The sequence below is a fragment of the Rhinichthys klamathensis genome, unplaced genomic scaffold (genome assembly GCF_029890125.1).
Source record: "Rhinichthys klamathensis goyatoka isolate OS25496 unplaced genomic scaffold, OSU_Roscu_1.1 h1tg000185l_1, whole genome shotgun sequence".
Taxonomy (NCBI): domain Eukaryota; kingdom Metazoa; phylum Chordata; class Actinopteri; order Cypriniformes; family Leuciscidae; genus Rhinichthys; species Rhinichthys klamathensis.
The window spans coordinates 642,501-667,839 of record NW_026606713.1 but is presented as its reverse complement, the minus strand read 5'-3'; the positions used below and the strand labels follow the sequence as shown (position 1 = coordinate 667,839).

Here is a 25,339-nt window from a genome sequence, read left to right as displayed (position 1 = left end):
ATAACGGACCACTCACCTTATCATGTGGTCTGTTTTGTTTGTTATATATTTTAGGAATTATATTTTATTTTTTATTTTAATAAATATATACATATTTACACGAAAAACCTACAGTTATGTTTACTTAATATAAATAATTGAAGCCATTTTAATTTAATTTATTTTTCTTTTTAATATTTTATTTCTATAATCAATTATTATAATGTTTTTTTAATATTTAAATGTCATAATTAAATTTAGGAGTGAGAACCATTGAATAATATATTCAAGGTTAGATGCCATATTGAGTTTAACACGAATGACAAGGCGGCTGCCTGTGAGGGATAGACTTACAGTTTTATAATGTCACACCATAGACGTTTTCTCCATAGAGGAATTGATTTTTAATGATAACTTATAAACCTGTAAAGAAACTCTACTATGAGCCCCGAGGTTGTTAATCGATGGCATGTGCTTATGTTGAAGCCATCAGTCCGCATTTTCAACTTGGTTTCTAAATAATCATATTTAACAGTGGAATTCCTGGTGAAAAACTACATTACCCATGATTCTGCAGAGAAATCTCCACCAATCAGAAAAGCAAACAGAGTAATCTCCAATTACTTAAATATTTGTTTGCATATTTTGCACTAAACCTAAAATATGTTGTTTCTATACATAACCAACATCTTTAAGTCAGTTGATTTATATCTATATATAGTTTTCATTTGTCATTTGCAAAGTTTCATGGGATTGTAATTCTGTCCCTCATTAAAGCCGTTAAGTCCATTTTCAAATACTTTTTTTGCTTCAAATCAAAGTTTGTAATGTTGTGATTCCCCTCGTAGCTGCACTGTACACAATTATATGATCAATAAGTTATGACAACATGTTTTTACGTTGGTTTAAGTTAAGCAATTTTCAACTTTTATGTTATACAAAACAATTTTGGTCAGTTTTATGTCATTTAAGTTGAAATGACTTAAACATCCAAGTTGATTGTTCTTAAAAATTTAAGGCAGGAACTTTTTTTTTTTTATGGCGTGGTTGGTTTGGTTTGGTTCGGTTCGTGGCTAATAACTCTTAAACAAAGACTTTTTAAAATCCCTTTGGGAGAAATGACCGGAAAAAATATCTTATGTTGAATCTGCATTCGGATGGTTTGCGCTCTATCATCGTGTGTTTATGAGGTCTGTCATGGTCCGCTAGCTCATGTAAAATTATGTTTACTATGTTTCTTGCAGTGGTTTCCCATTGATTTTGTGTAATGAATCATATTTTATGTTGGACATCAAGTGGCGTCCCAACACAGTACCAAAAGTGTTTGTTGTACAAAAGTTTTTTTTTTTTTAAACAGTGAAATATGTTAATATTACCTTGAACTACACAGGACCAACAACATGCAATACGTTTTAGATGAGTAGTTTTTCTCTATTTGTTTTACAAAACAGCATCCAGGACCAAAACGCCCCATAAATAAATAGTCAAAATGTCAGTATTTTGTGTTTTATGGTTGTATGTGTTTAAATGGGTTGGTGTGTAATTTTGCATTTGTTTCGGAGAAATGTCCAGGAGTTGTTGTTGTGTAACATGAGGGACATTCAAACCGGCCGAGTTTGACTTCCTTTTTAGGGTTTTTCTTGTCCTCTTGTGTAAATAAGAGTTTGGTATTTAATTTTGCTGTCAACATTATTTGAAACAGATTTTGTTTTCTGATGCGGTCGAGCTGAAAGCTGAAGTGTATTGAATTGTGTCGAACTAATAAGGCCCGTTTTGTTTATGCCAAACTTCTTCTTTTTTTTTTTGTGCGTTTTATAGTTGAAGTTTCAGGGCCTTTATTGGACAAATTCTTGAGTTTCATATAAAGCATAAAGATGCATTGTGAACATGAAGACTGAGGCGTCTGTTCAGGTCTTCACATCTTCAGATCCTGGTCCGTGTGTGTGTGTGTGTGTGTGGTCAGGTGTGTTGGCAAGGCCAGCAGCCAGTTTAATTAAAAAGCGAGGCACGTGTGTATCTTGTAGATCATCTGAAGCCGCCGTCACCTCGGCCACATTCTTCCCTCACGCCGCCTCGCTGCCTCTCTAAGCCCTTTTAAATGAACTGCCTCACGGATCGGAGCCGGCCGCAGATATCTGAGGATTAACAGAACAACAGCCCAGATATCAAACTTATAATGAATTTCTGAGTTTGTGGTGTCCCAGTGAAATGTGCTTGGCCAGTTACTTCCCGAGGAGCTAGTCAGCATACGTCTGCTTATCATGATCACACACTGGAAAACTGATACTCTGCTAATCACGCTCTTAACTTGGATGTACACACACACATTTGTGTGTGTGTATCAGAGAGTGGGACTAGAATTACGTTTTTGTCGTGCACACAGAAACATTTTGATGAATTACTAACAACTGATTCTCTTACGCTTTTAAAGGCCCACTGAAGTTCCTTGAAATGCGCAGCATTATTTAATGTGTTGATGTAATTTCCACTGAAACAGGAAGGCAGGGCGGGACATATTGGTCAGCTCCTCCCCCTTTTTTTAATAGCCAATAGTGTTTTGTTTATATCACAGCACAACCAGAGCTGTTGAGCTTGGTAAAGCCGCAGTTTCCTCCGAATCTCTAACCTTTCCTCCACCTAAATCTTGTCTATGTTGCTTTAAAATATCGCATTCTGTGTAGAATTCAAATGGGTCAGATACGTTTTGTGGTCTCCGCTGACTCGCGCATATGATCCGCTCTGTGCTATCGTGTCTCTGGACCGGAGCAGACTGTGTGCGCACTGTAACAGTTTGCGTGGCACTAACGTGAAACCAGACTTCATTCACCTCAATGGAAAGCATATTTACACCATCTGTATCGTTCCCTATCCCCTTTATAGTGCGCCATGTGCCATTCACCATGTAGAAAAATAATAAATGTGTGTACAAGTGACCAATTTCAGCCTCAGCTTCATCGTCCACTTATAATGAAGGGGGCGGGACGCTTTAGGGTGTATTCACACCAGGAAAGTCCGATAGTTCACTTGCTTTGGTCCAGACCAAATACATTTTTTTATATTTTTTTTGGTACGGTTCGCTTTCACACTGCTCTTTTTGCAAGTGAACCAAAATTTGTCAACAAAACCACACGTGTGCTAAGGTCGTCCATTCATTGGACAATAAGGATTCTCAAGTAGGGAAATCAGGAAGTGCAAAAAAGGCTCAGCATGGAGATATTTCATACTGCAATATTTGTTATTTTACTAATTTTGTGTTATTCTGTACAAACGCAATATGAAGAAACTGCGCAGAAGACGGATAAGGTATAAAGTTTTCATTCATAGAGAGGGGCTATGTTCACACATTCAAATAATGAGATTCTTATTGTATACTGCTAACAAGTGCTGTCAATGTTAACGCTTGTGATTAAGTTTGTCCAGTTTAACGCAGCATCATCCTTGTATTGTAACTATCGTTACATTGTATGAACAGCAAAAGCTTTTTTTGCATCTATGCGCGATTAGACTAAAGAGAACGCTCTGTATGTGAATGTCCTGATGCACACACTCATTCATTCCAATGACGCACACACGGCGCGCAGAAAGACGCGCAACAGTATCGTGTGGCCAGACAGCGCGCCGGAATGGAATTCTCTTTCGCACTTAAACAACAATAACACAAACCATTATGCCAAAATCTCCGACTACGGAAGCCTTTTAACTCAAAGGCGCAGGGCTTTCTTGCAATTGGGTCGGTTCATGTTCACACCGTAAACGAACCGTACCAGAGTTCGTTTGGAACCGTACCGAGACCACCTCTTCAGCTCGGTCTCGGTTCGGTTGTTTGGTCCGCACCCGAGTTCGATTGCTGTATTCACACCTGCCCAAAAGGTCCGCACCAAGGGGGGAAACGAACTAGAGTTCGATTCAATCGAACCAAACAAGGCAGGTGTGAATACACCCTTAGATTCTAGAGAGCATTTGATTGGACAGAAAATATGATGAGAAGCTGAAGTGCAGGGTGATGTCATCAAAATCATTGATCCATATTGGCGTAAGTGAGAGACTGTATGTTTTTAATGCTTATATCTTCTAAATGCGAATGTTGTCGTTGTTTTGGAGCACAGCACACTAGCTTATAGATTATAGCTGTAAGGCTATCATATTCATACTAAAAGCCAAAAAACTTACATTTTGATTTCATAGGGACATGAAAACAGGGAAGAGGACTTTTGAAGTTACATGTCATAGAATAACATTTTTAAGTTCCTAATGATGTCATAGGATAATTTTTTTTAGTAAAACTGGAGTAATGATGCTAAAAATTCAGCTTTGATCACAGGAATAAATTACATTTTACAATATATTCACATTTTTCACAATTTTACAGTTTTTTCTGCATTTGTTATCAAATAAATGCAGCCTTGGTGAGCAGAAGAAACTTCTTTTTAAAAAACGTTTTATGATTCGTACCGACCCCAAACTTTTGAATGGTACTGTATTGGTATTTTAAAGAACCCATGAATGCCTTAGGTCATATGAAAGCAAGAACCAATACTTGTAATGTAACAATTTTAATCAAAAAAGAGCCAGAGAACCAACTCTATACAGCCCAAACTGGTACGGGACTTGATAAGAAGTGCCAAAAACCCACAGAAGGATCTTGTGTAGTTCCTGATTTAAGTAAATGTTAAGTGTATATGTTTGCTTTACTCGTTCTAGCAACTCCATTCCAACTTCAAAGTTGACCTTCACATGCTGGAGTCTCTGAAATACAGGCAGGAAGCCAAAAACATCTTCTGCTGTCCACATGTGACGTCTGAATTACACAGTTTTATAGTTAAACTGTCATAGGCACATGATTCCAGCCTCCATACAGTAAAGGCCAACACTTGAACATCTTGTTAACTTGACATTCTATAACTATATCTTGTCCCTGATGCTATTTTAGTGTTTCTATGAAGTAAATGTACACACCCAACCAATTAAACCTCATTCTCATTCTTAAGTTGCTACAGTATGTTGTTCTTTGGAGATTAAAAAGGTAGATTTCTTGAGTGTTTTGGTTTCTTTCTTTTACGCACCAGCACATGCATGTTTTTCTGAAGAGGTCTTGTGGAACTGACGAAGTTTCTCCTGCTACATGTGACGGTGTGTTTTTGGGCTGGTGTGGTTGGACGTCCCAGGCTGCAGGTGGGCTGTTTGTTCTCGCTGACCACTAATCAGATCTGGATTTGTTTCCTGAAGCCTTGTCATGTTATCACAGCCCACACACACCTGTTTGGCAGGACTGATGCTGTGTGTGTGTGTGTGTGTGTGTGTGTGTGTGTGTACGGTCATTGATGTAATCACATGTTTAGAGACCCTGTTTTGTTCCTGAAGGACCCTTGTGTGTCCCACTGGATGAACTTTCATATCCACCCGATTTTTTCCTGCTGAATTATCTGTTTCTCATGCAAATGAATATAGTCGATAAGTTTATTCAGGTCTCAGGCTGCATATCGACCACTCTGGGAAGAGGAAGTTGTCGTTTTCTCTCGTAAAGCCGTCGCTGCTGTTTCCCACACTGCTGTGTGTGTCTTGTGGGAGAATAAGTGAAACGTGGGGATTTACTGCTGATAGTGACTGATGCGGTTCAACAAGGCATATACACACGGACTCAACAGCCCACGTCCTTCCCAGACACACGTACACAGACCCTGAGGCTGTAACTCGTATACAGTTTGGGTTTGGCTCATCAAATCAGGATTTAGAACTTACACCTATAAATATGAATAGTGCAAAAGATAGAAGAAATAAGCAGTGTGTTTGTTCTGTATGCATTGTCGCCTGTATGTTTGTATCGTGTGTGTGTGTGTGTGCAGTGTACTGTAGCAGTGACTCTGTGCTTTCTTCAGCACTGTAACCTCCAGAACTCTCTTATTAACTTCCCCCATTACTGTGCTTAGTCATGCATACTACACGACTTTAAACACACACTGTCTGTGTTCGAAATGAAATGCTGGCACACTACTTACTGCTTAGTGTGCGCTGTGCTGTATGCACTGTATACTGCCCGAAATATTTTTTTTTCAATTGTAGATGGAACTGTGCGCATTATGTTGCAAGGAATGTTTCAAGTCAAGTCACCTTTATATATGTATAGCGCTGGCTGTCTAGAATACAGATCGTTTTAAAGCAGCTGTACAGTGATAACGGAAAGTTGACAGTAGCTGTCACATGATCAGGAAAGGTTTGGAAAGGTTATTTTTCATTTTTGTGTCAAAATGTCATATTTTTGAAATCTGATCAAAGTCAAGATGAGGGAAAAATATGGTTATATAAGTATGTAAAGTATATGGGCCCTATTTTAACGATCTAAGCTCATGGTCTAAGCGCACTTAAGGGCGTCCAAATCCGCTTTTGCTAGTTTAACGACGGGAAAAATGGTCGGCGATCCCGGCGCATGGTCTAAAAGGCTTGTCTCTATTCTCTTAATGAGTAACGAGTGTGTTTTGGGCGTAACGTGCAATAAACCAATCAGAGTCTCATCTCCCATTCCCTTTAAAAGCCAGTTGCGCCCGCGCCATGGCGGATTCGCTATTTACATGGCGGAATTTGCAAGCGGAAAAACTGAACGCTTCTCCAGAGCGCAAACGCGAGGTTAAAGCGCAAGCAGACCGTCTATGTGACAAGCCGGATTCCACCATATCTGTATGTACACATTAATATCTTTTACATTGTAAGCCTTTCATTTTTCATATTTAAAAATGTTTGTGTGCTGCTGGCTGCGCGTCCCTGTGTGTGTAAGCAGAGTGTACGTGCGCTGTGCACTTTAAATAAAAAAAAATCAGTTGCTCTCATCTATCACAGAGCTGTCTGTCTGTCTCCTCTCTTATCTACAGCACTGTGACTTCACACACACACACACACACACATGGATGCCTGGATTCAGACCTCAGGGCCTTTAGTCTAATAAAGCCATCCCAGCCTCCATCATCATAATGAGAGTAATAACGGGGCTTTATCTGCGGATCTTCACCGCACCTGCAGGTTATTTCATGGCTGGATTGGAGTTTACTGACAGCTATGACGCTCCTGAGGCCATTGCTGGGATGATCTTGCCAAATTCCTGTTACGTTTCGGATAGGAGCGTACGTTGTGCTGCAAAGAGCGAAATTTCACCCTGTGATGCTCACAAAGGGCACTTTTAATGTATCAAGGGCTACAGTATATGTTCATTTTGTGCTAGCATGTTATAATTAATTCTTTTAATTTAAATAATGTTACATGACAATAGACAATAGTTCATTAAATTAATAAATGTTACTAAATGTATTATTTGTTTGTTTTGCTTTTTTAATTATTTAGCAAACTGGATGTCGCATGCACTTAAGTACAATGTAACTACGTCACCTTAAAATAAAGTGTAACCTTATTTTTTATTAAGCATTTCTAAATGTTTTGAACACTGCATCGACCAATCAGCGTTCCATATGTGATCTTAAATGCAGTAAGCAGTATCCTAGTGTCCTAGTGCGTGCGTATGTGTGTGAGTGTGTGTGTTGTTCTGTGTCCAAAGACGGCTTACATCTGGATTAGTGTCTTTCTCATGCGGAACGTCCCTCCACCCCACAATGCAGCAGCACACGTGTGTGTCGTTGTGTGTGAGGGCTTACAGCCACTTAAGAATGACGTCCCTGAGTGTTTCGGCGTTCATTCATGACAGCCTGCCGTGCGAATCTGACTGCTGGAGCTCAAAGCACACACACACACACAGTGTCCGCAGGGGTTCACTGGTGTACGATACACTTTCCTGGGTTTAGTTGCACTTGAGTTAAGCAGTGAAGTGAGGCATATCTGCATTTATGTGTGGAGTTATTCCTCCCACAGGACAATCGAGTTTCCTCTTTCATAGGTTAGCAGACTTCATAACAGTTCTCAAGTGTGTTTTGTTTGGGTATCAATTTGTCTCTAATGTTCCACCTAAAATTCCTTTAGAGGAATAAAAATAGACAAATGAGAGAATAGTGGAGTATAGAGTAAAAAATATATACACACAAAGAAAAAGTTGCTGCCTTCAATTTTTAAAGTCCCCCTGTGGTGAAAATCAAGCTTTTAATGTTGTTTATATGTCTATGTGGTGTTTTTAATATGCTTTAAGACAAACCATGTGCAAATTCATAAGACGACACCATTGCTGAGTATTTATAAAACGGCAGGGAAATCGCTGGTGTTTCTGACGTCACAAACTACCTTGTAACCAATCAGATCAACGTGTGATCGTCAACGAGTGGATCTCTGAGCTGGAGTGAGTGAGTGAGTGGAGGCGGGGCTCATTTGCATATTCATAGAACCGCGTATATGAAATAAAGCAAGGGTGAAAAATGTTCACGCTTGAATATCAAAGATGAGTTTTAAGGGAGAAAATGATTGACTACAGGAGGACTTTAAGAACAATCAACTTGGATGTTTAAGTCATTTCAACTTAAATTACATTAAACTGACTTATAACTTATAAAAAAAGTTGAAAATTGCTTAAATTATTTTGATAAGTTAAAACAATGTAAAAACATGTTGTCATAATTAACTTATTGATCATAATTTTTCACAATTTATAATAATAATAATACAATAGAATTATAAATGATAGCATCTCAGATCACTTTATCTTGGGGTAATTTGATGAGAAAAGTTTGAGTTCGTATTGAGATTGACTCTTTACTGGAAACTGAAGTTTGAGATGTTCTTGAGATCTTTTCTGAAACACTACTAGGGTCTTATTTCAGGAGAAACATCTGAGAAAAAGGAGACTTCTCAGTTTGATCTTTATGCTGTCTAGGAGAAACAACTGAGAAATGTAATAGATGTTTATACTGAAACCTTTGACTTTCGTTTGCAGACTTTAAAAGCAGGAGAGTTCTCTGTTTGTTCTCTGTCTGATCTATTGCTTTCTGGGAGAAATAGTTGAGAAATTATGGAATTAAAGAAGATTTAAGAAATTTGATGAGAATTTTGTTTTATCCCATGTAGGGATCTCTGACTGTTAAATGAAAACTGGGAATTCGAAGCACAGTTTGAGATTTTGTTGAGATCTTTTCTGAAACTCTACTCTCTTATTTGCAGGAGAAACATTTGAGAAATAGTTTGTCTAATTGTAATGCTGTCTAAGAGAAACAACTGAGAAATAATTATCTTGATGAGATGTTGGAAGACTTCTCAGTTTACTCTCAATTTAGTCTCATTGCTGTCTCGGAGAACCGATTGAGATGTTTTTAAAGAATTAATGTTGTTATATAAAGAATTTGATGAGAAATGTTTGCAGACTGTGATCAGATTCACCAAGACTTTGCCTTTGTTGTGCTGAGGTCTTTTCCTGTGGAGCAAAAATCGTTGCTCTCCAAGTTGCTGCTAATGAGAAACAATTGAACTATTAAAGAGATTTCATTAGTGTTTTCCCTTTCCTTTTGGGTTTCTTGCATCATAAATCTGCAGATGCAGAGTAGATGAACCACAGCAAGGGACATTGTTGAAGTGTGATTATGTGTAGTGGTGCATTGTGGGAGTGAACGCTGTGGGAACACTGGAGGTGTTTGTGTATTTCCTGCAGAGAAACTCCGACATGGGAACGCAAAGTTGCGCTAACAAAGCGTGGCAACCCCTTACCGACTTCAGAGGCCTGGGGCGAAGATGGGGGAGGGCAGAAGTCAACCGTCAAACACCCAACCCCACCAATCACTGCAGCGAGGAGAACCGCAGGAGGCAAAGCTTTCCGAGTAACTGAAAGGCTCAAATCCAAGCATGCCATTCAGCTGATAGAGTTGAACGTGGCCCGACATGTCGAGGTTTTCACTGCTAGCTCACTTCTGCATGACACTCTGTGGGGGAGTTGAGTAATTAGTAGTTTGTTAGTGTGTAAACACGAGGTGTAATACTCTACTTTAAGTCCTCATCTTTGTCCTGTAGGTTTTTTCTAATCCGGACTGACTTCAGTGTGTTTACTGAAGGCTCAGTCTCTCTGGAGCAACCTGAGGTGATTGTGCTCAAGGCCGCAATCATGTTGGCTCTTAAAGTAGTATTTGTGTTGTAATAAACTAAAATCCGTCAGCTCGTTCAAAGCTCCCCAGAAAGCAACATATTGTCGGCCGAGATCCGGCCCATATCTGGTACACGTAGATTCCACATGCCGGATCTGGGCCGACACCATGTTGCTGTCTGGGTCACATGACTTTGGTGAAGATTTTGAGTGCTTTCGTACTGAGTACTAGAGTTGTCAGACTCAAAAAGGAAAACAAAAGCATCATAAAAGTTGTCCATATGATTGGTGAGGTATATAAGCCATAGCTTTGTCAAGTCACGCTTTTTACAATGCAGATTGTTTCAAAGCAACTTTACAGTGATAACAGGAAAATAATGAAACAAAGTTTGTTTCTGCTGTATCTAGAATAAAATAGTGTCATAGTCCAGCTTAAGTAAGGTCAGTGATGGTTCATTTTTTATTGTAAAGAAGAAGAATTAATTTAGTCAATTTATCTATACAACTGCTCTGGAGAAAACAGTGATGTCATCATCCAGCTCAGTTGAGTTCTCATATAATGATGTCAATGCAGGCAGATCAATAATATTGTTGAATTTTAAATGTCCCCAGCTAAGCAAGCCAAAAACCAAAGGCAACAAAGGCGACAGTGGCAAGGAACCAAACCTCCATCAGGTGACAGAATGGAGAAAAAAAAAAACCTTGGGAGAACCCAGGCTCAGTCGGGGGGTCAGTTCTCCTCTGGCCAACGAACGAATAGTGTATGATTATGATTCAGGCAGCATTACAGGTCAGAAGTCAGAGTGGATCAGAACATTCAGAATATTATCCAGTTCCATCTGGTTGAAGATCAGAGTCATCACTCCGGGATGGAGACGGGTTTGTTGAGGATCAGTGCCGATGGCTGTCGTGTTGATGAGGCCTTCAATGAGAGTCTAGTTGACACAATCTCTGCTGACACTTCAGGGATGCGTTGTGGTCGTGTCTAGGCGCAGGTCCACCATCTGATCTGGATACGGCCCGGATCCGGCTGACTACATCATGCGTTGTGGTCGTGTCTAGGTGCAGGTCCACCATCTGATCTGGATACGGCCCGGATACGGCTGACTACATCATGCGTTGTGGTCGTGTCTAGGTGCAGGTCCACCATCTGATCTGGATACGGCCCGGATCCGGCTGACTACATCATGCGTTGTGGTCGTGTCTAGGTGCAGGTCCACCATCTGATCTGGATACGGCCCGGATCCGGCTTACTACATCATGCGTTGTGGTCGTGTCTAGGCGCAGGTCCTCCATCTGATCTGGATACGGCCCGGATCCGGCTGACTACATCATGCGTTGTGGTCGTGTCTAGGTGCAGGTCCTCCATCTGATCTGGATACGGCCCGGATCCGGCTGACTACATCATGCGTTGTGGTCGTGTCTAGGTGCAGGTCCACCATCTGATCTGGATACGGCCCGGATCCGGCTGACTACATCATGCGTTGTGGTCGTGTCTAGGCGCAGGTCCTCCATCTGATCTGGATACGGCCCGGATCCGGCTGACTACATCATGCGTTGTGGTCGTGTCTAGGTGCAGGTCCTCCATCTGATCTGGATACGGCCCGGATCCGGCTGACTACATCATGCGTTGTGGTCGTGTCTAGGCGCAGGTCCTCCATCTGATCTGGATACGGCCCGGATCCGGCTGACTACATCATGCGTTGTGGTTGTGTCTAGGTGCAGGTCCTCCATCTGATATGGATACGGCCCGGATCCGGCTGACTACATCATGTGTTGTGGTCGTGTCTAGGCGCAGGTCCTCCATCTGATCTGGATACGGCCCGGATCCGGCTGACTACATCATGCGTTGTGGGCAGTGATGGGAATAACGGCGTTATAAATAACGCCGTTACTAACGGCATTACTTTTTCCAGTAACGAGTAATCTAATTGATTACTCTTCTCATCTTAATAACGCCGTTCCCGTTACTGCCAAAAAATGCGGCGCGTTACTATAACTGATGAAGCTGGGTTTTTTTTTTTCATCAGACCAACTAGATCTCTGAGCGAGAGGCAAATACTTTTTTTTACTGTTCTTCCTTGGTTAGTGGGCAGAGCACGAGACAAGCGCATAAATGCTGACGACTGAGGTAGAGTAAAATGTCATTGTAAGCCAATCAGAGGTAGAGTTGGGCGGGTGTTCGAATGCACGCATAGTAGTGATGGGCATTCGGCACTTTTGACTCAGCTCACTGAAAAGAGCCGGCTCTTTTGGCTCACAAACGGCTCTTTACATGACTTTGACTATAATATTTTTTTTAAAAATTACATAATTATTTAATTTCTATAGGCTAAATTTGTATAAATAGAGTCGGCTCTTCAGATATGCGAGCCAGCTCCCGACGTTCACCTAAAAGAGCCGGCTCTAGAGTCGCCTCATTCGCGAATCGCGAACGACCCATCAAAAGCTCATTCGCGAACGAGTCGATCCATCATCACTAACGGCTAACGCTCATGAATTGCGAACGACCCATCATAACGCATAGTCGGACAGGACAGGACACACAATGAACAACACAAGCAAGCCAGTCAGTCAACGAGAGACAGGTATGGCGACGAGCTTAACAAGCTTAATTTAATTTTGCCCAGTTGTGGCCTGTTGAGGGGCAATAAATATCAAAAGTTCCAAAACATCTATTGTGTTATTTGCATTGATCCACTATATAAACATAATATCTACATGGCATTTGATTGGAGGCTAGTCTCACTTTGTCCCACAGCAACATTTTTTTTTTTTTAGATGTGTGTACAATGTTTCATGTTTCTGTTAATAATGTATTGTATTAAGTGTCCATTTCATTATAATATTCAGATTTATCATACATAATTGAACATGCACATGTATTGTAAGTTCCGTTAAAGAGGGGTAGAGGTCGGGTCACATTTGAGCATTTAAAATTTAATTTTACTTGAAAGTAACGCAATAGTTACTTTCTTAAGTAACTAGTTACTTTTAAAATTTGTAACTGAGTAACTAATTTAGTTACTTTTTGGAAGTAGTAACTAGTAACTGTAACTAATTACTTTTTAAAAGTAACTTGCCCAACACTGGTTGTGGGCGTGTCTAGGTGCAGGTCCACCATCTGATCTGGATACGGCCCGGATCCGGCTGACTACATCATTTGTGGGCGTGTCTAGGTGCAGGTCCACCATCTGATCTGGATACGGCCCGGATCCGGCTGACTACATCATGCGTTGTGGGCGTGTCTAGCCGCATGTCCACCATCTGATCTGGATACAGCCCGGATCCGGCTGACTACATCATGCGTTGTGGGCGTGTCTAGCCGCATGTCCACCATCTGATCTGGATACAGCCCGGATCCGGCTGACTACATCATACGTTGTGGTCGTGTCTAGGCGCAGGTCCACCATCTGATATGGATACGGCCCGGATCCGGCTGACTACATCATGCGTTGTGGTCGTGTCTAGGCGCAGGTCCTCCATCTGATCTGGATACAGCACGGATCCGGCTGACTACATCATACGTTGTGGTCGTGTCTAGGTGCAGGTCCACCATCTGATATGGATACGGCCCGGATCCGGCTGACTACATCATGCGTTGTGGGCGTGTCTAGCCGCATGTCCACCATCTGATCTGGATACAGCCCGGATCCGGCTGACTACATCATGCGTTGTGGTCGTGTCTAGGCGCAGGTCCTCCATCTGATCTGGATACAGCACGGATCCGGCTGACTACATCATACGTTGTGGGCGTGTCTAGGTGCAGGTCCACCATCTGATCTGGATACAGCACGGATCCGGCTGACTACATCATGCGTTGTGGTCGTGTCTAGGCGCAGGTCCACCATCTGATATGGATACGGCCCGGATCCGGCTGACTACATCATGCGTTGTGGGCGTGTCTAGGCGCAGGTCCTCCATCTGATCTGGATACAGCCCGGATCCGGCTGACTACATCATACGTTGTGGGCGTGTCTAGGTGCAGGTCCACCATCTGATCTGGATACAGCCCGGATCCGGCTGACTACATCATACGTTGTGGTCGTGTCTAGGCGCAGGTCCACCATCTGATATGGATACGGCCCGGATCCGGCTGACTACATCATGCGTTGTGGGCGTGTCTAGGCGCAGGTCCTCCATCTGATCTGGATACAGCCCGGATCCGGCTGACTACATCATACGTTGTGGGCGTGTCTAGGTGCAGGTCCACCATCTGATCTGGATACAGCCCGGATCCGGCTGACTACATCATACGTTGTGGTCGTGTCTAGGCGCAGGTCCACCATCTGATATGGATACGGCCCGGATCCGGCTGACTACATCATGCGTTGTGGTCGTGTCTAGGCGCAGGTCCTCCATCTGATCTGGATACAGCACGGATCCGGCTGACTACATCATACGTTGTGGGCGTGTCCAGGCGCAGGTTCACCATCTGATCTGGATACAGCCCGGATCCGGCTGACTACATCATACGTTGTGGTCGTGTCTAGGCGCAGGTCCACCATCTGATATGGATACGGCCCGGATCCGGCTGACTACATCATGCGTTGTGGTCGTGTCTAGGCGCAGGTCCTCCATCTGATCTGGATACAGCACGGATCCGGCTGACTACATCATACGTTGTGGTCGTGTCTAGGCGCAGGTCCACCATCTGATATGGATACGGCCCGGATCCGGCTGACTACATCATGCGTTGTGGGCGTGTCTAGCCGCATGTCCACCATCTGATCTGGATACAGCCCGGATCCGGCTGACTACATCATGCGTTGTGGTCGTGTCTAGGCGCAGGTCCTCCATCTGATCTGGATACAGCACGGATCCGGCTGACTACATCATACGTTGTGGGCGTGTCTAGGTGCAGGTCCACCATCTGATCTGGATACAGCACGGATCCGGCTGACTACATCATGCGTTGTGGTCGTGTCTAGGCGCAGGTCCACCATCTGATATGGATACGGCCCGGATCCGGCTGACTACATCATGCGTTGTGGTCGTGTCTAGGCGCAGGTCCTCCATCTGATCTGGTTACAGCCCGGATCCGGCTGACTACATCATACGTTGTGGGCGTGTCTAGGTGCAGGTCCACCATCTGATCTGGATACAGCACGGATCCGGCTGACTACATCATGCGTTGTGGTCGTGTCTAGGCGCAGGTCCACCATCTGATATGGATACGGCCCGGATCCGGCTGACTACATCATACGTTGTGGTCGTGTCTAGGCGCAGGTCCACCATCTGATATGGATACGGCCCGGATCCGGCTGACTACATCATGCGTTGTGGTCGTGTCTAGGCGCAGGTCCTCCATCTGATCTGGATACAGCACGGATCCGGCTGACTACATCATACGTTGTGGGCGTGTCCAGGCGCAGGTTCACCATCTGATCTGGATGCGGCTCGGATCCGGCTGACTATATCATACGTTGTGGTCGTGTCTAGGCGCAGGTCCACCATCTGATCTGGATACAGCACGGATCCAGCTGACTACATCATACGTTGTGGGCGTGTCTAGGGGCAGGTTCACCATCTGATCTGGATGCGGCTCGGATCCGGCTGACTATATGATACGTTGTGGGCGTGTCTAGCCGCAGGTCCACCATCTGATCTGGATGCGGCTCGGATCCGGCTGACTATATCATACGTTGTGGGCGTGTCTAGGCGCAGGTCCTCCATCTGATCTGGATGCGGCTCGGATCCGGTTGACTATAGCATACGTTGTGGGCGTGTCTAGGCGCAGGTCCTCCATCTGATCTGGATGCGGCTCGGATCCGGCTGACTATATGATACGTTGTGGGCGTGTCTAGCCACAGGTCCTCCATCTGATCTGGATACGGCCTGGATCCGGCTGACTACATCATACGTTGTGGTCGTGTCTAGTCGCAGGTCCACTATCTGATCTGGATACGGCCCAGATCCGGCTGACTTCAGTAAACATAAAATACATACATCATGATCATAGATATCAATATCATAGATGCCATTCTTCTTATGATGTAATGAGTTCCGGTTCCGGCTGACCTAATTTATGCAGCCTAATAATCATTTAACTAATCTGAATAATAGAAATTGTCTGCAGAAAGTGCAGTGTATTTTCTTTAAAATGAATTTTAAGCTTCTGTAATGTTTTTTTATTATTATTATTATTATTTCAGTATTATTGCTACTTGCATTTACTTCCTTTAATAGAAACCATGACTAGGACTGTCCAAAGCATTCATGAATTGCAATATATACAGTAGCCTATATTTAAACACTTCTATTGAAAGGTTTGGCATCAGTAAGATTATTAAGATTTTAATATTTTATGGTACTTTAAAAAAAAAATGTTTAGCTCTTGGTCACACACACTGCATAATCATTGTATGGAAATGAGCAGCTTGGAAATTCTTCCAAAAATCTGGATGAAAACCATGTAACGAGAGTAAATGTTGACTAAATGTTTACGTTTTGTTGGAATACTTGTGGCAGCTCGTGGTATTTTGTGGTGCACAGGAGTCTGAAGTGATCAGCCCCGTCCCACGCTGCGAAGTGTTTGATGTGGCTCCGTTTCGACCGAAGCGGGAAACACACCCCGCTCCCAGCAGCATGTGACTCAAAATAGATGCTCATGTTCCCGTTGTGACCCCGTTACCCATCCATGCCTAGGGCGTCAGCGCGCAGAGACATGAATGTGGCTTTGTATGCATGACATACGTTCAGATTCCAGTCCGAGGTCAAGCGGCCAGACTGAAACTACACCGATCTGCTGTTTTCAAATGTTTGTGTCTGATCAATGAAGTAGATTGTTGAAGAGCTGATGTGGGTTTCTGTGTTGATGTGACTATATTTTGCTGCCTATCCTGCCATCAAGTGGTCAGGGGACACAATTGATATTTTTGCCACGGCTCACATCATAACTGCAGATCTCTTGGGTCTTCATTGTCACATGATCCTTCAAAAATAATTGTAATATGATGATTTGATGCTCAAGAAACATTTCTATCGATGTTGAAAACAGTTGTGCTGTTTCATATTTTGTGTGGAAACTGTGATGCAGTTTACTCTGGATTATTTGACGGATAGAAGGTTTAAAAGATCAGCATTTATTTGAAATAGAAATCTGTCGTGACATTATAAATTTGTCACATTTGATCAATTTAATGCATCCTTGCCGGATAAAAGGTATTGATTTATTTTAAAAAAATTCCAACTGACCTCAAACTTTTGAATGCTGGTCTATATAAAAAAAATGAAGCTCAAGATGTTTGCGCTGTGATAAATATGCCGGTAAATATCTGTGTTTATTTTATCTGCAGGACTCTGATGCCACTGTTTGATCCAGACTCTGGACTACTTATTGTGGCTGGAAATGTATGTAACCAGTTATTAACATATTTTTTGATAACTAATTTTTTTATATTCAATATTAATATCATTATGAATCATGTTTTCTAAGGGTGAGAGTGTGATTGACTGTTTTGAGGTGAACACCAGCGAGCCCTTCCTGTCTCAAGGTAACACGCGTGTTTTTCTTGATGCTCCTTTTTTTCCATGTTTCCTGAAGCTGATCTCTCTGTGTTGCTCTGTTGCTCTCAGTGAGTCACTGTTTGACGGACGCGTCGACCCGTGGCGTGGCTCTCGTGCCAAAGCTGGCTGTGGATGTGGGCTGCTGTGAGGTTTTACGGCTGATGCAGCTCACGGACAGCTTCATTGTGCCCATCAGTTACCAGGTGCCTCGCAAGGTGAGGACTAACACACTCATTGTTGCAGAAGTTAAACATTTCTTATTCTAATTTAATATGACAATGTGGCGAGCAGGACGAGGCCGAGGGCCGTGTGTGGCGTATGTGTGGCGGCAGTCGTCTGTGAGGGGCTGCCGTCACACATAATAAAACCAAACATCAAATAAAATAGTCCAGGCCTGGTCCTCTCTCATCCTTCACTGTCGTCGCTCCTCCGTGAGTGATACGAGACCGGTGCGCCGCGCAGGTGTCCGGTGCGCCTCCTCCGTTCTCTCGTCCTGCTCGCCAAAGACAATTTTATCATTTAAATATAGTGCTGCACGATTAATCATATCGCAATCGTAATCGCGATGTCAAGCCTATGCGATTATATGACGCAAAATACTGCGATTTTATATGAAATAAACAAATTAGGGCTGTTAACGCAGCATCTGTTATTTTTTGTCATCCTTTGGCTAGTGTTACATGATCCCGCTCTTATTCATGCGAATGCTTTAAACCATTCACCCAGTCAAAAGAGAGCGCGCTGCCTGTGAATGTCCTGACTGAAAGACGCGCGCCAGTATCATGCGCATGCACAGACCGCGCGCCAGAATACAGTTCTCTTTCCGCTTGAAGTGAACGAACAATAACACACACAATTATGCCAAAATATAATTTCTCGAGTGTCTTCATAACATAAGAGCAGTCTTTGATGGTCGTAAAGAGTTGTGAGAGAAAGGCGCGTGTGAGATCCGCGTCTCTGTCAGCAACTCTTAAAGGGCCAGCATCCAATAATGCTTTCTGTCAGTAAAGTTAATCAAAGAACAAAGGGAACAGAGAAAAACACTCATTGCTCTTGACCAAAGAACTTGTGTAGCTTTAAATATGATTTTAGTCCATATAATTTATAATTTATGCAGCGCAGACTGTTTGATCTTTATTCAATTTCTGTATATGTCCTACCTGTAGACAGGAAGAGCACAGGTAAATAAATATGACATTTATTATGGGTTTATGTGAGGATTGTTTGAAGTTCACTTAAATTAAAATACATTTTTGTCCAGACATCAATGGCTTATTGATCATTATAGGTGTTATCAATCATTTAGTTGTTGTTGCTAGTTTGAGTTGAGAAATACACATTTCAGAATTATCACAAATCTGTGTGTGCATTTTGCTTTAGAACCAAGCAAGTTGACTCATGAAACCATTTGTTTATTATATCGCAATCGCATATCGCAATATTGACCTCAATAATCGCAATATGACATTTTCCCCAAATCGTGCAGCCCTATTTAAATACTAATAAAATAAACTATTATAATAAAAACAATTATTATTGTTATATACTTGTTTTTTTTTTTTTTATAGTACAATAGTAATATATGGTTATTAAAATGTTTAATTTACATTTAAAAGTTTAATTACATTTTAAACTAAATTTTAAACATTTTAAATTATAAAATAAACTTATAACAATAATGCAATGGTATTATTGCAATAGTAATATATTTCTTTATTATTATTTTTATTTTATTTAATTTTAAATTTGTTTCATTTTTATAATTTAATTTAATTTTAAATGTTAAATTATAAAATAGACTACAAAAATAATAATTATTATTATTATATACTTGTTTTTACAGTTACAATAGTTTAATTGCAATAGTTATATATTCCTTTATTAATTTGTTTAAATGTATAGTTTAAAAAGAATAAAATAAAACCGCAACAATAATCATTATTATTTTTTACAATAATTCTAAATCTGAACATATCTGATGTTTTAGACATTGTGTGTTTTGTGCGTCTCAGGCAGGACAGGACTTCCATGCGGACCTGTATCCGGACACTGTGGGTCACACCGCGTCCATGACGGCAGACGAGTGGTGGAAAGGAGAGAACAAACAGGTCTGTTAGAAAAGCAACTCTTTTCACCTCTGCTTTATTCAATGAGAATTGATTGGTTGGCATTGGATTTCTTAAGGTTAAAGGGAACAGAATGAAAAAAAAATGCTATATTAACTATTTAAGATGTATATATCACTTCTCTGTGACAGGTGGAGCGAGTCAGTCTTAACCCGAGCAAGAGGCCAAAGCCCAGCGCTCCATCAGCTCAGAAGACGCCAGCGAAGGATCTGACCCGTGACAAGAGCAAAGAGGTTAGTGGGAGTAGCGTCAGGGAAAACGCTTGCTTCACAGAATGGATGTGCCTGTAATATCTTTCTCTGTGTTTCTCAGGAGACCTCGACCTCCAGCAGTCCCCTCAGCACCCCCAGCAGCAGTGCCGTCCCGTCCCGCTCCCCGTCCTCCACCAGCGGCCTGTCGTCTGGCTTCGTGCCGAGCCCGAGCCCCAGTCAGAGCTCCCGCGCCATCCAGACCATGCTCGGTCAGTCCTGGACCGGCTCCGTTAGGCTGTTACTCTACGTTATACATTAACATTCGCCAACCGGACAAATGCGGGTGTATTTCAGCAGTGGTGTTTACGCAGACACTCCTACTAGACACTTTGGCGGGTTGAATTTTATAAATAATATATACATTTTTCAATCGTAGCCTTTTAAAGCCCCTCTGAAGTGCCTTAGCAGCTACTTTGTATCATGCGTCGACGTAATTTCCACTGAAACAGGAAGCTAATATTGAATGGCTCCTCCGCCAATAGCGTCACAGAGTGCAAGTCGTACTTGACAGCACCACGGAAGCGGATCCGAGCGCTGATGATACGTTGGATTTAATAGTAGAGCTGTGAATAAATTCTAGCCATTTCATTCTTAACCGACGTACAGTTGGAAAAAGGAATAAAACTCGAGCGTTTGAGCAACCGAACACACATCTCCAGCCCATATTGCTCTGAGGTGTCAACGGTCGCTTTGGCCAGGTGGTGTTTATAGCATAGGGGGCGGAGCTTAAGATTCTAGAGCGCATTTGATTGGACAAAAGATGTGATGAAAAGCTGATTTCCACAGTGATGTCATAAAATGATACATTTTAGCTGAAGTGAGAGATTGTAAGTTTTGAATGCTTATATCTCCTAAATGCGAATGTTGTCATTGTTTTGGAACACACCAGCTTATTCATAACCTTAAGACTAACATATTCATACTAAAAGCTCAAAGACTTACATTTTAATTTCAGGGGGCCTTTAAAATGGCATCTCAAATAATAAACTAAGTGCAGTTGTCAAAAAATATAGATTTTTCGATACATATCGATACTAAATAATATGATACGATACCAGCTGTGCATTCTCTCTCACTCATCTCTCCGACAGCGAGTTACATACAAACCCGCCTCTCCTCACTCGTTTCATTTGCTCCGAATGAATATTGTTGGTTACAGGGCTTGAAGTTCGGTGTGGGATTGCGCATATTGCGCATAATTTTACTCATTCCTGCAGATTTTGTCCTCACACAGTTATTTTTCACTGCTTATCAAATATACACAAAAAACTGTCACGTGAACACAGTTATGTTTTAGATGAACGTAAAGAAAACGTTCGTCAGGTCTTAAAGTGACAGAAGCCTAATAAACCTGCTGCCAAATTATGAGATAATATTAAGAAAATCTTTATGGTAGTTTTTCCCCATGTCAAAATTTTATGTCAAGCCCTGTTCATACTTATTTACAGACACATTTTTATTAAGAAATTTTATTGGCATGTCGGATTCTAACCGCAGTAGCAAAAATGCCTGTAGAGTTAGGAAGTTAACATTTTTAAACTTGTCTGTCAGCAATGACTGTCTATATTATGATGATTATGGTTATGGTTCCTTGGACTGGAAAAAAAGCCTTTAAGCCATTTCAGAGCGAATGCATTATTGATATAGTAAGATGTTTTGTAAAAAGTCTCTTCTGCTCACCAAAGCTGCATTTAAAAGTACAGAAAAAACAGTAATATTGTGGAAACATCATAATTTAAAATAACTGTTTTCTATGTGAATATATTGTAAAATGTAATTTATTCCTGTGATCAAAGTGCAGTTTCAGCATCATTACTCCAGTCTTCAATGTCACATGATCCTTCAGAAATAATTCTAATTTTCTGATCAATTTAATGCATTCCTGCTAAATTAAAGCATTAATTTCTTTAAAACTTTCTCCCCAAACTTGTGAACAGTAGTATATATATTAAATAATGTCAGAATGCTGAACCGTATCAAGATATAATGCTTTTAGCTTTATAAATCGCCCAACTCTATTAGTAAATAGCTTGTGATTGTGATTTGCAGGCCCGAGTTCGAAGTTCCGTCACATCCAGGGGTCCGTCTTGCACCGGGACACGCACATCACCAACCTGCGCGGGCTTCATCTGACCACACCAGGGGAGTGTGACGGCTTCTGTGCCAACGGGCAGCGTGTGGCGGTGCCTCTCGCCATCGCCGGAGGGCAGATCGCTGTGTTCGAGGTGCAGTATCTATTCAGAGCTTTTTTCCCCAAATCTCAGACTGATTTACAGTAGCTTACTGTCTTCTTCTGCAGCTGTCCCAGCCTGGAAAACTGCCGGACACCGCTCTGCCCACCATCCAGAACACTGTGAGTGTGGCGGACTTCTGCTGGGACCCCTTCGACACACACAAGCTGGTTGTGGGTGAGTTTTCCATTCTGATCCTGGATGCTGATTGGTCAATACAGAGTTACAGCTGTGATGCTATATATAGTTCCAGATATTTCTAACATCAAAAAAAAAAGCTACATACTTTATATTAAATTAAATATGAAGTAAAACATATGAGTACTTAATTTATATTATTATATTTAATTATATTTTATAAAGAATGTAAAAAATAGTATATGTTAGATATATTTCTTTATAAATTTGGTTCATTTATTACATAGCTCTTTCAAATTTAATATTGATTTATTTTGTGGTTGATTTGATTGTCTCTGTGAGCAAAAAAACATTATTAAACTAATGTAAACTTTATAATACCATACTATGATTTCAGGACATGGAAAATTATGTAAACATGAATTTAGTAGTAATGTCTGTTAATGTTCTTATTAAAAGTTATTATATCGTTTATATTTTACATTTATTTAGTTTACATATCAGTGACTATATTCTAGTGTGAATTTGGCACTTCATGAATTTGCTTAAAATGTATTGTTTTAATGAAAGCATTGTTAGTGTATTTGTGTTTTTACTTAATTATACAACTTCTTGTTATTAGTACTTTTATTTATATCTACATTTATTCCTTTAGATGTTGATATCCAAAGTGTTTTACAGGAGGAAGTATATTAATCATTGATATTTTAGTATTATTTATTTTATTCATATTTTGAATTAACTGAAAATATTAAAAAATACATTGATTTTAGTTAAATTTTTAGCAATGTTACTGTTTAGATTTAAACAGATTTTTTAGTAATTCATATTTCCAGTTAGTAATTGTAGTGCTTCAAATTAAACCAATTTCAGTTGTTTTGCTTAAAGTTTTTCATCTAATATTTATATATCATTTCATCAATATTTCAATTAAGTCATAGTTCGCCTCCAAGTCAAAAGAAAATTTAGTTTGTAGAAAATTATTTGTTTGAAGGCCAGCTGTGTCTTCAGGCATTTCATCAAAAGAAACCTAATTACACTCTGTCCGAACATTGAAATATGAATGTCAGCATTGCTTTCTCTCTCTCTCTCTCTCTCTCTCTCTCTCTCTCTCTCTCTCTCTCTCTCTCTCTCTCTCTCTCTCTCTCTCTCTCTCTCTCTCTCTCTCTCTCTCAAAGCCGGTGATGATGCCAAGATCCGCGTGTGGCAGATTCCCAAAGGAGGCCTGACGGAAACCCTGACTGAGCCGGAGTGTGTTCTGCGGGGTAAGAGACATGCGGGACATGTGACCTCTGAACTGTAATAGCAGTGATTCTGTAGTGTTTGATTGACATGCTCCTTGACCAATGGCAGGACACACTGAGAAGATCTACTCCGTCAAGTTCCACCCACTCGCGTCCGGCCTGCTGGCTTCCTCCTCATACGACCTCACTGTACGTCTGTGGAAACTGGAGACAGGAGAAGAAGTCAAGCGACTCACTGGACATCAGGACCAGGTCTGTCTGTCTGTCTGTCTATATTCTGTCTGTCTATCTATCATCTGTCTATCTGTCTGTCTGTCTCTATCATCTGTCTGTCTATCTGTCTATATCTATCTATCATCTTTCTGTCTATCTATCTATCATCTATCTGTCTGTCTCTATCATCTGTCTATCTGTCTGTTTATCTATCTATATATCTACCTACCTATCTGTTTGTCTGTCTGTCTGTCTGTCTGTCTATCTATTTATCTCTCTATCTATCTATCATCTGTCTGTCTATCTATCTCTCTATCTGTCTATCTATATATATATCTATTTATCGTCTGTCTGTCTTTGTATATGTCTGTCTGTTTGTCTATCTATCTATCTATCTATCTATCTATCTATCTATCTATCTATCTATCTGTCTATCTATCTGTCTATCTATCTGTCTGTCTCTCTCTATCATCTGTCTATCTGTCTGTCTGTCTCTATCATCTGTCTGTCTATCTATCTATCTGTCTGTCTGTCTGTCTGTATCTATCATCTGTCTGTCTGTCTATCTATCTATCTGTCTGTCTCTATCATCTGTCTATCTATCTATCTATCTATCTGTCCTTCTGTCTGTCTATCTATTTATCTCTCTATCTGTCTATCTATCATCTATCTATCTATATATATATCTATTTATCGTCTGTCTGTCTTTGTATATGTCTGTCTGTTTGTCTATCTATCTATCTATCTATCTATCTATCTATCTATCTATCTATCTATCTATCTGTCTATCTATCTGTCTATCTATCTGTCTGTCTCTCTCTATCATCTGTCTATCTGTCTGTCTGTCTCTATCATCTGTCTGTCTATCTATCTATCTGTCTGTCTGTCTGTCTGTATCTATCATCTGTCTGTCTGTCTATCTATCTATCTGTCTGTCTCTATCATCTGTCTATCTATCTATCTATCTATCTGTCCTTCTGTCTGTCTATCTATTTATCTCTCTATCTGTCTATCTATCATCTATCTGTCTATTTGTCTGTCTGTCTGTCTGTCTCTATCATCTGTCTATCTATCTATCTATCTATTTCAAATTAGCTTTATTAGCATGACTGTGTAACACAATGTTGCCAAAGCATCAACATATTATATATAAATAATAAAACAAACAGTAAACATATATGTATAAATCATGTCATATGTAGCATTGTAAATATATTGATAAATAAACACAATCTATCTTAATAAATAGATAAATAAATACATTTGATCACTCATCTGTCTATTTGTCTGTCTGTCTGTCTCTCTGTCTGTCTATCTATCTATTTATCTATCTATTTATCGTCTGTCTGTCTATCTATCATCTGTCTATCTATCTCTCTATCTGTCTGTCTGTCTGTCTGTCTGTCTGTCTGTCTGTCTATCTATCTGTCTATCTATCTATCATCCATCCATCTGTCTGTCTATCTATCTGTCTATCTATCTATCTATCTATCTATCTAACTAATGTATATTTCAGGATGATTTTGTAGCCATCAAGGTAACTCGCTATGTTTTTTCTCAGATATTTGGCATGGCTTGGAGTCCAGACGGGAAACTGCTGGCCACTGTGTGTAAGGATGGAAAAGTGCGTTTATATGACCCACGCAAGTCCACA

General features: G+C 40.9%; 1 protein-coding gene across 3 annotated transcripts in view; it reads left to right on the top strand.

Annotated features, from left to right (window-relative positions):
- coro7 (coronin 7) overlaps positions 1-25,339 on the top strand; it is a 173,905-nt gene that overhangs the window by 138,552 nt on the left and 10,014 nt on the right. For all 3 annotated transcript variants that reach the window (XR_008808037.1, XM_056261717.1, XM_056261715.1), the window contains exons 10-20: positions 17,272-17,326; positions 17,412-17,469; positions 17,552-17,697; positions 19,495-19,590; positions 19,740-19,841; positions 19,921-20,068; positions 21,909-22,084; positions 22,159-22,267; positions 23,407-23,493; positions 23,582-23,724; positions 25,247-25,339. The exon at positions 25,247-25,339 is cut by the window's right edge and continues 12 nt beyond it. Coding sequence is in view for 2 of the 3 variants with exons in the window: in XM_056261717.1 (XP_056117692.1) it covers positions 17,272-17,326; positions 17,412-17,469; positions 17,552-17,697; positions 19,495-19,590; positions 19,740-19,841; positions 19,921-20,068; positions 21,909-22,084; positions 22,159-22,267; positions 23,407-23,493; positions 23,582-23,724; positions 25,247-25,339 (1,213 nt within the window). In the remaining variant the exon portion in view is untranslated. The remainder of the gene's footprint in view (positions 1-17,271; positions 17,327-17,411; positions 17,470-17,551; positions 17,698-19,494; positions 19,591-19,739; positions 19,842-19,920; positions 20,069-21,908; positions 22,085-22,158; positions 22,268-23,406; positions 23,494-23,581; positions 23,725-25,246) is intronic.